At 39.2% G+C, this 13,489-nt stretch overlaps 1 protein-coding gene across 1 annotated transcript in view; it reads right to left on the reverse strand.

Moving 5' to 3' along the window:
• The window catches only part of B4GALT6 (UDP-Gal:betaGlcNAc beta 1,4- galactosyltransferase, polypeptide 6), a 51,081-nt gene extending 37,601 nt beyond the window's left edge, over positions 1–13,480 (reverse strand). Inside the window, exon 1 of the mRNA XM_004683812.2 lies at positions 12,910–13,480. Coding sequence (XP_004683869.1) covers positions 12,910–13,024 — 115 coding nt within the window. The 5' untranslated portion in view covers positions 13,025–13,480. The remainder of the gene's footprint in view (positions 1–12,909) is intronic.
• Positions 13,481–13,489: the final 9 nt, after the last annotated feature.

Below are 13,489 nucleotides of genomic sequence, written 5' to 3' on the forward strand. Positions count from 1 at the left end.
GTGGTTCAAAGTCATAGAAAAGGCAGTGACTGAAAGGGAGGGAAATGTTCAGAATGAAAGGTTATGCGGAAAGTTACACGAGGGGAGATAACACAGGTTTTACTAATGATACAAAGAGAAGGAAGAAATCAAAAGGGGCAGTTTAGTCACAGATAATATGATTTCCCATATTCTCTAGTGAAGAAAATGAAAAATACAGAGAAAAAGCAAAATAGCACTTAAATACGATGTACCACTGGACAGTAATTATAGACATCTGAATGAAGTACACATGAATTTCTAAGAACTCACAGTTATCTAAACATATGTGTCAGATACTGAAAGGATATTTTCTTTCCAAATTCATTCCCTTGATCAATAAATCACTCATCCATGTTGGAAGTGAAATATATTATTTTCAATAATAATATTGAAAACCCCAGGATTAGGCCAGACAACATATGAAATATAGTTTATAGTTAACCTAAAACCTAAGTAGTACTTTGGTAAAAACAAAAACACCAAACTTCTAGACTGTGCCAAGACATTATGCAAATAATTCCCTTAATGTCAAAGTACTATTTATAGTATCTTAACATGGTGATAATAACTTAAAAGTCAAGAAAATCTACAGTGTAAATAAGTACCAACCTATAATAGCCTCTCTATCTTTCAAATAAGGCATGGGTTAAGTAATGAATAAAGAGAATGAAAGAATTCTGTGTTCAGTAATCCCTTTTTAGCAAGCAATAATGAAAACAGCAACTATATGCAGTACAGATCAGCTTCAAATCTTAGTTGATAAAGACATTATAAATTAAGAAGAAATTCTTTCTGGACTCTCCCTGGTGTCACAACAGGTTAAAGCGCAACACTATGAAGCTATCCACAGCTACTGCAGCAGAAGTTCAATCTCCAGTGGGGAGGTGACCCACCTGCTGTTCCCCTCAGCAGTGTGTTTCAGTACATCTGCCTGTTCTGCTCCCCACTCTGTCTCTGGTGAATCCTCTCACACCCAGCACTTCTGACCTACACTCCAGTTATTGTATGCATAAATAAATAAATCTTTAAAAAAAATAAACATAAGAGAACACCACATGAAAATGAATTTCAAGATTTCCAAAGCTAGGCACAGTATCAAATCAATAAACAAGGCTTTATAGCTCTCTGTCTTAGGTTACTTGATCCAAATGAAAACAAGATCCAATTTTTCTTTGTCTGAATCAAACTAGAAATTGCACTATAATTAGAAATCATAATCTGGAGTGAATAAAGAATGCAGTGAATACTAACATAGTTTCAGAAAAGTCCTATGAATACTAGCTAACCTCAAATACTTATAAAAATTATTTTAAACATAATAGTATCTTAACTGTAAAAGACTTTTCTAGCTAAATGCTATATGAAATGTTTTTTAAAATTATTTTCATTGGCTAACATATACAGCTTAAAACTTTTGTTGGTTCTGTTAAGTAAATTAAATTATATCTTTTAATAACTGAAAACATAAGATAACAAACAGGTTAGGATCAACCTATAACTCAATCATGTGGCCACTGCAGATTCATATAGAAATACATGATCTTGCTTGTTTTAATCTATCTCCAGGATATCATGATGCAATAAACAAGTTAACCTGGTTATTGAAAAGTAAGTTCAGTTCAATGAAAAAACAAGTGATATGAGATAATCTATTTTTTTAAACCTATCTAGTACTTAATTTCCCCTCCCTAACATCATTTGTGGTGTTTATCAGAAATGAAATTCCAGGTCCAGAAATACCTGGGGCATATGTGTAAAACAATTCAGAATCAGGCCCTCCCTGGTGGCGCAGCAGGTTAAAGCACAGCACTAAGAAGCTAAAGCCACTTGTGCATGAGTTCGATTCCCGCCTGCCCCGGAGGTGACCACATGGCGCGGCAGACCTCTCCTGACCCGCCCTCTGCTCCCCTCAGCAGTGTACTTAGTTGATCTGCCTGTTCTGCTCCCCACTCTGTCTCTGGTGAATCCTCTCACATCCGCATCTCTGGACTGTACCCCAATTCTGTATGAATAAATAAATAAATCTTAAAAAAAAAATTCAGAATCAGAATCTCTGGTGATAACCGGAGAAAATACATTTATATAGACCACCTTAAGTTAGGAAACATGTTCATCTTCAAAAACATCACTTTCATGACATAAAAAAAGGAAGTCACACTCCCAGACTTCAAACAATACTACAAAATTATAGTAATCAAAATATAATGATAGCAGAAATACATCCACAGTGAATTTAATACAAAGTAGCCAAGAATCGTATAACTGAAAATGAAAGTCTCTTCAACAAATGGTGTTGGAGAAGTTGAAGGGCTACCATTGAGTCTCACACCAAAAACAAAGCTAACTCAAAATACATTAAAGACATGGATATAAGGCCTGAAACCATAAAATACGTCGAAGAAAACAAAGGCAAACACTACACATTGGCTTTAATGATGTCTCTATAGGGACTCAACCACTGTGGCAAAAGAAACAAAAGTAAAAATATACAAATGAGACTACAAAACACTAAAAAGCTTCTGTCCAACAAAGAAACTATCATTAAAATAAAAATAAGCCCTATAAAATAAGGAAAAAATAATTGCACAGCAGATAGTAAATAAGAAACTAATAGCCAAGGTCTACAAATAATTCATACATCTCAACAAGTAGAAAGCAGCCCAATCAAAAAAGACAGAAGAGCTAAATGGACACTTCTTCTAAGGATACATATAGAAGGGCCCTCCCTAGTGATGCAACAGGTTAAAGCACAGCACTATGAAGCTCTCTGCAGCCACTGCAGCAAGAGTTCTATCCCCAGCCCGGGAGGTGACCCACATAGCACAGCAGACCCCTCCTGTCCTGCCCACTGCTCCTCTCAGTTTATTTCAGTAGATCTGCCTGTTCTGCCCCCATTCTGTCTCTGGTGAATCCTCTCAAACCTACCCCCTCAACATCTCTGGTCTGTACCCCAGTTCTTATATGCATAAATAAATAAATCTTTAAAAAAAATGCAAACAATGCCATATGGACAACAAATAGGTGCAGGAAAAAATGCTAACCAGGGAAATGCAAATAAGAACCACAGTGAGATACCACCTCATATCTATGAGAATGGCCCATCTCAGAAAGACTAGAAATAACAAGTGCTGGTAAGGATATGGAGAAGAAGGAGCCCTCTCACATTATTGGTGGAAATGCAGACTGGTTCAGCCACTTGGAAAACAGTACAAAGCTTTCTCAAAATATTAAAAATGATCTGCCATATGACTCAGAAATTCTACTCCTAGATATCTATCCTACAAATACAATAACAATAATTTGAAGAGATACATGCACTATGTTCACTGCAGCCCTATATTCAATAACCACACATAGAAATAACCTAAGTGCCCAACAACAAAAGGGTGATAAAGAAGATGTGATACATGTATGCCATGGAATACTACTCAGTTATTAAAAACAACATAAGATTTTGTTATTTATTAAAACATGGATGGAATTGGAGGGGATTATGCTAAGCAAAATAAGTCCGAAGGAAAAAGACAAATTCTGGGTGATTTTATTCATATGTGAACTATAAAGACACAAAAGAAAGGAGCAGACATAACTAAACCAAAACAAACCCTAAAAATCTGACTGTAGAACTGAGTTTAGCAAGGGAAGATTGGGGTAAAAGGGCAAAGTGTGGTGGGGTCCCCAATGGACTAGGAACAGGATTTTTGTTGACAGGTGTGTGGTAACATACATCTGAAGTGATGTGAACCTGTACCCCTAATCCATATACAGTATTGTAAATCAACATTACTGCAATAATATTTTTTTCTAAAAAGGGAAGGCTATGAAAGGAACAAACTTTCTGATATTAAGAGGAAAACCAGGTATGTCCAAAATTATTGTATACCATATGGCAACTGAAACAACTTCTTCATCCAATCAATGTCATGGTAGAGAAAATGAGCTAGAAGGAAAGGATTATTCTAATTGACAAGAAGACACTTGAGAGACATTTAAGAGTAAGATGAACCTTGAACAGTGATTTGAACAAACCATATACAGTCCTGGGAAAGAAAATTTGTGTTGATGAAGCCTTGATAATGGTACAAACATCCAGACTAGGAACAATGAAAGGAAAAATAGTATATTTAGTATACAATGTATTAAAATACCAGCTCCTCTGAAGCCTTCATGATCAAAGTACAGTGATTCTTAAAGTCAGTTTTGACTCTCCCTCCCAAAAACCAATATAAAACAAGTACATAAGTAAAAATCATCAGTGTAGAAATTATCTAAAATATTGATAATTAGCAAAAAGTAGAATCTTCTTTCTATACTAATTCAACTTATATTAAATGCACCTCTTTGAAAAGCTTTCTAATTTAATTAACTCAGCCATAAAAAAAATGTTTCATCCTAATGAACAGAAAACACAATGATTTGGTGGAAGTCAAAGACTTATTACTAGCTCAAGTAATTAATGAATACAAAGATACAAATCAAAAGCCATATGTATTACACCCCTGATGGAAACAATGAATTACAAATTTAAGACATAAAAAATTACTGAGTATGTCTTCCTAAATATTGTGCAGTGGTGCAGAACCAAAAATATTAATACTGACCAATATCCTTTAAATTATCTTTCCTAATTTAACTAAGGAGGGTTTTTCCTGGCAGTTAATCCACATTCCACCAAGTTCTGCTATTTAAAAAAGAAAATATGGGCCCTCCCTGGTGGCGCAGTGGGTTAAAGCACAGCACTGAGAAGCTAAAGCCACTTCCACATGAGTTCGATTCCCACCTGCCCCGGAGGTGACCACATGGTGTGGCAGACCTCTCCTGACCTGCCTGCTGCTCCCCTCAGCAGTGTACTTCGTTGATCTGCCTGTTCTGCTCCCCACTCTGTCTCTGGTGAAGCCTCTTGCCGCCCCTGAGCCTCTGGCCTGAACCCCAGTTCTGTATGTACAAATAAATAAATCTTTAAAAAAAAAAGAAAATATGTCACATGAAGTTGGCCCAATAAAGGATTTACATGGTAAAAAACAAATGAATGTGCTACCTGAAATTCTCTAGTGGACCCAAATAGGAGTTTAAAATACAAATGAATGTGCTACCTGAAATTCTCTAGTGGACCCAAATAGGAGTTTAAAATATATGTAGTAATAATTGGAGTAAAGTAAAATTTTCAGTGATATGTTAACAGCATTATAGGAATCCTCTGAAAACCTAATTTCAACCTTCAATTGACCTAATCTTCAACTAGACTCACAGTATTACCTGTTTATTACTTTTTTTTATGCTTATGAAATTTAAGTGTGGAAAGGTCTTTTCAACAGTAAATCACTGCCCCCCAGGAATTAAAAAGGTGGAGGGGGGAAGGTTCAGAGAAAAAAAGGGCAAAACAAGAGAAAAGAAAATGAAAGATGAATGGACAGGCTGCCCTGATGAACGGGCAAATTGCTGTTTGCAGCAGCACTGACAAGTCGGGGCAGCCAGGAAAACTGACCAGAATGGGAATGAATACTGTAAACACAAAACCTGGGGGGCACCTGATTCTCAAAAAACTCCCAAATATGACCTAGGAAGTCCAAGTTCTAGAAAAATCGCTCTGTATGTACCTCCTCTTCCACTCCTGCAGCCTCCTCAGAAAGCACATTTCACCTAGGTTACAGCAAACATGAAAAGCAGGTCTCCTGAGAGGGCGGAGGAGTCACAAAAGGCAGTTCTGGCAGAAGGGAGGACAGGTGCAGAGCTGGTCAGCCCCTTGGATGAATGAGCAAAGGTGCCAATGAATTTAAATTCTCACACTATAAGCAAGCACAATCCACAATTTTAAGTAAGGGACTATTAGAACTGTGTCCATTCTCCCAAGCAAAGCACTTTCTCCAGACATAACCAGTGGTCACCTATCCCCTCGTTTGAAAACACTTATTGAAAGGAGTGCTTATTATGTCACTTATTTCATTGTTTACAACTCAGATTGTTCCAGTTTGGTTCCTTGACACTGACCTAAAAATATGGCTCATTATAGCTCTCCTCATTACTATCTGACGCTATCCTAAAGAAGTTTCAGCATTCTTTTGTAGGGTATTGGTACCTTTCCCTAATTCTTCAATTTTCCAGGGTAATAATGATCAGTTCCCTCAACTGAATGAAGCACAGGTATCCTGAGCTGTATATTTCAGCCCTTTCAAAGCCTGTCTGCTTCAGCTCTGCCAGAAACTGTGTGAGACTTTGGGCAAGTGGCCATCTTTAGGCACCTGCCTCACCCCTTTCCTTACAATAGGGCTATATTACTAACCTGGGGTTGGGGTGCGGCAGGGAAGTTTCCTTGGAGCTTCAATAGTGAATGAAACAGTAGGCTACCTTTGAGACTTACTCCTGACTTTCCTTGCACATAGCTTTGGCTCCAGAAATACCAAGCTCTCCATGTCCATGGTCCCTATGACCCCAGGCCCTCAAAGAGAAGAGCAAACTTGGGGTTCTAACAGGGCAGGAGCTACCATGGCTGAAACCTTTCTCCCTTTTCCCCCATGCCCCAGAGAACAAGTGCCTATGAGAACAAGTGCCTGGGAAGCCTTGTAGTGTAGCCTATAATAAACAGGCTAAGGATGCTAGGACCAGCCACAACAAACAGCAGGACAGGGTCTTTGAAGGTGGGAAATGGCTTTGGCTAGTGGAGATTTTCAGGGACAGGGGTGATGAGAGTGAGGAAGACATGGGTCAGTTTAGGGTGCAATTGTCTTCTGCCATAGTCTCAACAAGAGTTTATTTATACATTACAAGCAAGTGGTGGGATAACATTAGCATATGCATTAAGCAGAAAGATAACAATCATTGCCATTTTTCTAGAACAGTTTGGGGTCTTTTTGACCTCCAGCTAAGGTTATAACATTTACTATTCTCAAAAGCAAAGCACAATTGTTAGTCTTTACAGCTGAACAAATCAATCTATTGATGGTAGGAAACAGGCACATAAATTCATAAAATTTAAGACTAACATTTCTAGTGAAAGATTAGCTAAAAGGAAAGCCCCTTTAACCCTAGTTACTATTTAATGACCCTCGGTCTCATTAAGGCATCCTAGTATGTGAAGGAAATGAAGTCAAGGGCCAGAGTGGAAAAGTTTACTTTACTTGTGAATCTATCATTGAAAGAATATAGAGTTCCTCATTAAAAAATGAACAATAAAGACTTAAGTGAGAAAATAGAATGATGGGATTTGGGTTATCAGTTCCAGGCAGGAAAAGAGCTCTAGTTATTTTTTAACATTTCTTATTACTGCTTTGTTTTACAATATTGACTTGATTATAACAGCCAATTGCTTTTATTAAATAGCCAATTATAAAATCACTTTTGACTTCATCAGGTGCATTTGAATGAAAAAGTTGTTACAATTTTAGGAGTGGCCAAAACAAAATGGGGCCCTCTAACTTTTAGGAATGTGCCCCCAAAAGCTCGGACCTTGTCAGACAGCATGCATTAGCTGGCCTACACCACTACCCACAAGGTGGGTTTAGGGTGTCACCCAGCCAATTGTTACACTACTTCAAGAGGAAAATGTATTTTGTTCCCAACCAAATTCCAAAGAGTGTTTGGAATATCTACCACAGACAAAGGCTATAAAACAAGATTAGGAGTTTCTCTTTTTGAAGTCTTCACAGACATAGCTATTTTTACCTTTAATAAACATTTAAAAGCAGTGCTGATAAACACTGGTGCAGAATAAATACATCACTATCTCTCATTCTGCCACAATGTTTAATAGAACTTAAATTTATTCACAGAAGAATAATGAAGAGAAGGGTAGTTAGCACTGTCAAGTTTCAACAAATCAATGTTCCCTGTAAGATGACCTAATTTCCCACTAGGTCATTGGATTTATATTCATTTACACTGAAACAATATATCTGAGTTATATGTGCTCCTGAGAATGGAATCTGACTGTGGTAAGCAGCGACTAAGAAGCCCCGGGTCCCTGAGTATGGACTGCACTAGCCACACTTTTCTGACAAATATAGTACAAGTGATCAAACTGTGAACTGCCCTGTAAAGAGGTCCATGTAGCAAAAACTGAGTGAAGATTCCAGACAACAAACTGAAGCCCTCAGTGCAATAGCCCTCAACGAACTGAATCCTACCCAATCCAATGTGGGTGAACTTGGAATCAGATCCTTCCCCATGGAAGCCTTTCACCCCAGCCCTGACTGACACTTTGTAGCCCAGTGAAAGACCTTGAACCAGAGGCACAACCAAACTGGTTCCAGATTCCTCCCCAGAGAAACAGTGAAATAATATGTTTGTTGTTTTAAATCTCTAGATTTGAGGGTAAGTTGTGACAAAGTACCAGACAATTAACACATTGACTGTCCTGGCATCTATTCCCCAATTCCTAATCCCCCACCTGCCCCTAATTTTCCCCTAGATGCCTGATATCCAATATCAGAATCCTTGTACATATTCCCTATCCCCACAGCACATGTTGGTGGCGCGATTGCACCCAGCTCTTGGGACCCCGAGGAATGCGCCCACCGCTGTGCTACAAAGGCAACAGATGGTTGAACCGATAAAGTGGACGCAGATTTGTGGTCATCCTATTTAACAGCCTGAGGCGCCGTGAAGAGAGTGCCAACACCTGCGCAATAAAGGGAGTGCCGGCATGTGGCAGTTGCCGGGGAGGTGTGATAAGAGGAATTCCTCACTTCCCCCAAACCTCCTTCTCAGTAAATTTCCACTCTTCTCCGCCAAACTTCTACCCTTGCTGCCTAATGACATATAAAGGGGGGTCACGGACAATAAAGAGAGACTCCTGGATGAAGAACCTCGGCGTCCTGTGTTTTCTTTAACCTCATCGTCCCTCGCCGGACTCGGCTCCGATCAGCCAGATGCGGCAAACACAGATGCTTGAACACACACCCAACCCCACCCTGACCATCCATCACCATCTCCATCAAGTCCCAGCAGGGCAGAAACCCCTTGGGAGCCCAAATAACAAAGCAACTGGCCAGGTAATTCCTCAAAGGGCCCACAGGAATTCAGACCAAAGTGACCCAACCAGATTCCAACTCAACTGAATGAAAAAATGTCTGTCAGCATGTCTAGGAAAGGTGGTGACCTCCAGTGAGTCACATGAACAGTGAAATCCCTACCCCCATGGATTATGCAATCCTCCCCACAATGTCGTCCTACTAATTATAAGCATATCAACTTCTTTCTTAATCATACATAGCTTTGTCCAAGTTGTATGCCCCAAGACCAATTTCTCACTACTAGGAGTTTTAGGCACCCCAGGTGCCTGGACACTAGGCTGGGAAGGTGAGCCATTTGCCACCCCATATGTAAGTGGTAGCCAGAAGAAAATATTCCCACTTTCTGAAAACTACCTTTGTGCATGCTGTTCCTCTCACTAGAATTCCTTTATTTAATCCAAATAGATGCTACCCATCCTCAATGACCTCACTCTAGCCACCAGCTCCTCCAAAAAACCATCACTAGCCCTCACTCTCCACTGCATACTTTCCAAGGATTTGTTACAGCTCTTTCATGTGCTAGCCCCAATGTAGCAAAAGGCAAGGAACTGTGTCTTCATCAACACTCTATCTTCTATGCCTCCAATAAATCAAGTCTAAGGAGCTCCATTCATTTTTGCTGAATGAATTTGCAAATCAAGTCATCTACTACTTCTTTGATGCTACAGCAGTAAAAGTTATTGTATTAGAAGTTATAACAAGGGAAGCCTACCTAATGGCACAGGGATTGAAGTCTCAGTGCTATCAAGCAACACCAGCCATTTCAGCATGAGTTTGACCCATGACCAGGAGAGGACCGGGTCCTCTCCTGTCTCACCCACTGTTGCCCTCAGCAACATATTTCAGTATATCTGCCTGTTCCGCTCCCCACTCTGCCGCTGGTGAAGCCACTCACCTTAGCCACCCGCATCTCTGGCCTATACCCCAGTACTTGTATGCATAAATAAAAATAAATCTTAAAAAAAAAAAGAAAGAAATTATAACAGAAGTGGTCTTATACTAAATGAAATCCCATTCCCAATACAGCAAATGTGAGACCCATGTTTATGTAATCCAAGTACAAAAGTTGAGACCTAATGAGAAATAATGAGAAACAATCCATGTTGTCTGTCTCTACTCCGTGAGCTAGAGCTGTCTGTCCATGAACTTCCCATGTGGACAGGGACACAGGGTCTCTGCAGACTAAATTCACTAACTAGCTATTGTAAATCTGTGTGCCTCCTTCATGAATTAGAAAATTTTTAAGGAAAACCTATCAAATTATTTTTTAAATAATAAACTTTGAATTTGATGGAATTCATTGTAGATTAAGACCCAAACAGACAAAAAAGAATATTGAACAACATACGAAAACATTGTAAACTAAACAGATTACACTGTGTACAACTGTATGGCACTATATGCTCAAAAGGAAGGAAACAGGAAAGGGAAGGAAGCAGGGAGGGGAGGAGGGCGATGGGGAGATGGACAGACAGACAGACAGACACAGATAAAGGCGATTATGAGGAGTTACCAAGAATGACAGGACACCTGAGGAAGATACATGAAAAAAACAGGCCTCTGGGTGGAAATTACAATTGAAGTGTACTATACGGGTTGATGTGGATAGACTAACAAGGAATTTTTAGCAGAAGGCATATGAAACATTTATTTGGGATCAATAAAAGGTACTCTCTGATACAACATATACTGTAGTTATAATAAAATTTTGCCCCAAAACACAATCCAGACTAAAATAGGAATTATTTCAAGAAGAATCTGTGTACATTTAATGTAAACTAGTTTTAAGGACCCAATTAGCTTGGGGCTTGTCTCATTACTAAATCTATGATGAAAGAAGACATGTATAATGCATTCCTACAGCATACCAAAATACCAGTATTGATCAAGTGTGCAACTGATTGTTGCACTGTGAGCTAAACTAGCCATTTTTGATGAAACATAATTTTTATTTGAAAGAATAACTGACAAAATATGGACTTTTGTATTTGACCTATATTTTCCCCAAAATGAATAAAATGATCTGTTGTTCAAAAAAACAGACTTTTTGTTACTGGTGTGAAAATTCAACCTTAGGAGCAAAAAGTTGTGATAAATTTGGAAACATTGTTCCCCAATACTTAAAAGATACAAAAGATAAAAAGGGAAACCCTATTGTTACTAAATGATACTGAATGTGGGAGACTAATTATAATTAACCTTTTAAAGTTATGTTACTTAAAAACAGAGTAACTTAATGTATTGATATTTCATGTCAATTGAATTTTGAGAATCTATATATACTGTACCAAAGTACTAATAAAAAACATGGAAGACTACCAAGTAAAAGCTGGAATTCTGATTTCCTTTGATACCAAGAAAGTCAGAAAAATGTCCCAAGTACAAAATTATTCTTTCTCCAAAATCTCTCAAAGCTAAAATAACATCCCCCAACAATATCCAGTGTCTAGTTGCATAAGAACGTAAAAACTGCTGCATAACTAATCATTTAAACTTCCAAAATAGTAGAGGGTTTTTAGGAAAGCCTGATGAATATTTTGACTACTCAAATCCACTGTCAATCTACTGCAGGCTTTAAGAAGGGTTTTATTTAGCCTACAAAAAAAAAAGTGCAATAAAGGAAAATAATACGGTAAAATACTTATCATACTTCTTCAAACTTTAATCTCAAACTCCTATGCTGGGATACATCAAAGTTTCAACAATGCATGTCTTTTCAAGAATCATTATGTGAGTTTACAGGTCTTACTTAAACAACAAAATTTTAATCAAGAAAAAGTCACACTAAGTAATTTTGTTTTAGGAAATAAAAGTCTCAAGTTTTTGGTTTTTTTTTCCCCTCTTCCCCTGCCCTGCAATTCATTGCAACAATCAATTATCACAGAGGAAATGCCTGGTAACAATTACATTTCAAAATTCTACAGGAGTTTCTTCTGTTAGAGGTCATACATTTTTAGTTAACACTGGAATCAAGGGCTCAAAAGACTAGGAAATGTCTCCTGATCCTATGAAAGGATGCACACTGTTACTAAGTAACTTTACATTAAATACATAATAACTAGGAAAACTCATAACAGCTTAAGCAATATGTGTTTCAATATTTACACAAATTGTCTATTTTTTTCACTTATCAGAATGCCACATTAGCATCTTTTCCACCAAAGGGGAGAAGGGGCAAAGAATTAGATATTTATCAAACCAATTCAAGCAGATTATAAAAAAAATATTTTGACCCAAGAGACAAAAATGATATTAACATTTTAAACTACAACTAGCTAGTCACTGTTTTATCTCAGAAGTCATCCTAACAGGTAGCAAGACTACCCTACCTTGAAACCTGGACCCAAGTTGACTAAATAATGGAGCACTGTTTTTACATTTCACTTTAAAAAGTCCTGAGTGTGGCACAAATGTGCACTGCCCCCATTCTTTAAAAGTGACCTAGAACACTAAAATATACATTCCTGAACTCAAGCACATTATCTGCTGTTGTTTTCTCCATCATATTTTTACAATCAGTTATACTGAGAGTTCTTGACTAAAACTAAGCTTAAGCACTAAATCCTAGCATTAAGACTTGATATTGAATGGATAAAGCTGTCAAGAATATTCAAGAAAGATCAACCACACTGGTCATCACACCTTATTTTGCTATGTCCATTTAATACAGTTTTGAGTTATTTAAACCTGCTATTATTAATAGTACTCCTCATGTACCAAAGCCATGCCCCAAAGCAGGTCATTTGACACGTCTGAAATAGTGTCTCAAATTAAATGCTTTCTTCTGGGCTCCTGTTTATTCAGCTTCCAAAACCCAGAAGTCACAGTCAGCGTTTCCTAAGGTGTGACCTGCGAAATGAGGGTGTGTCCCGGTACTTACCGATGCCTGGAGCCACATAGATGAAGTAGAGACAAGACGTGGAGAGGGAGAAGAAGAAGATGAAGGCCAGGAGGGAGCGATTGGAGACCCGCATCATCCGCCTGAGCACAGACATCTTCCTCTTCCCCGATAGCAGCTGGGGCTGCGCTCAGGCCGGACTAGGGGACCACCGTACAGGCCTTAAACTTCCATAAATGTGCCAAGAACCCCGAGAATGCAGCTAGGTCCGGGCGGGAAAGCTCTGGGGGAGAGGGCCCCAGCAGCCAAGAGGGAAGGGGAGGGAGCGGACGGAATGAATGGGAGGCCAAGCCCGGGGAGGAGACGAGCGGGAGGACTGAGAGGAAGGAAAGAAGAGGGGAGAGGGGATGTCGGGCAGTGGGGCCCGGGGACAGATGGGACCAGAGGAGGCCCAGGAAGGGCAAGGACCGCGTTTTACCCGTCCGGCAGCGGCAGGAGGAGGGGCTGCAGGTGGGGAGAAGCGCCGGGTGCGCGCGGCTGCGCCCCTGCGGAGAGGGGCAGCGAACTGCAGGGCGCCCCGGCTCCTAGGCAGCTCCAGCAGCCCGCGCCGAGGGGATCCAGG

Source organism: Condylura cristata, unplaced genomic scaffold (assembly GCF_000260355.1).
Source record: "Condylura cristata isolate star-nosed mole 26May11 unplaced genomic scaffold, ConCri1.0 scaffold00016, whole genome shotgun sequence".
In the NCBI taxonomy this organism is placed as follows: domain Eukaryota; kingdom Metazoa; phylum Chordata; class Mammalia; order Eulipotyphla; family Talpidae; genus Condylura; species Condylura cristata.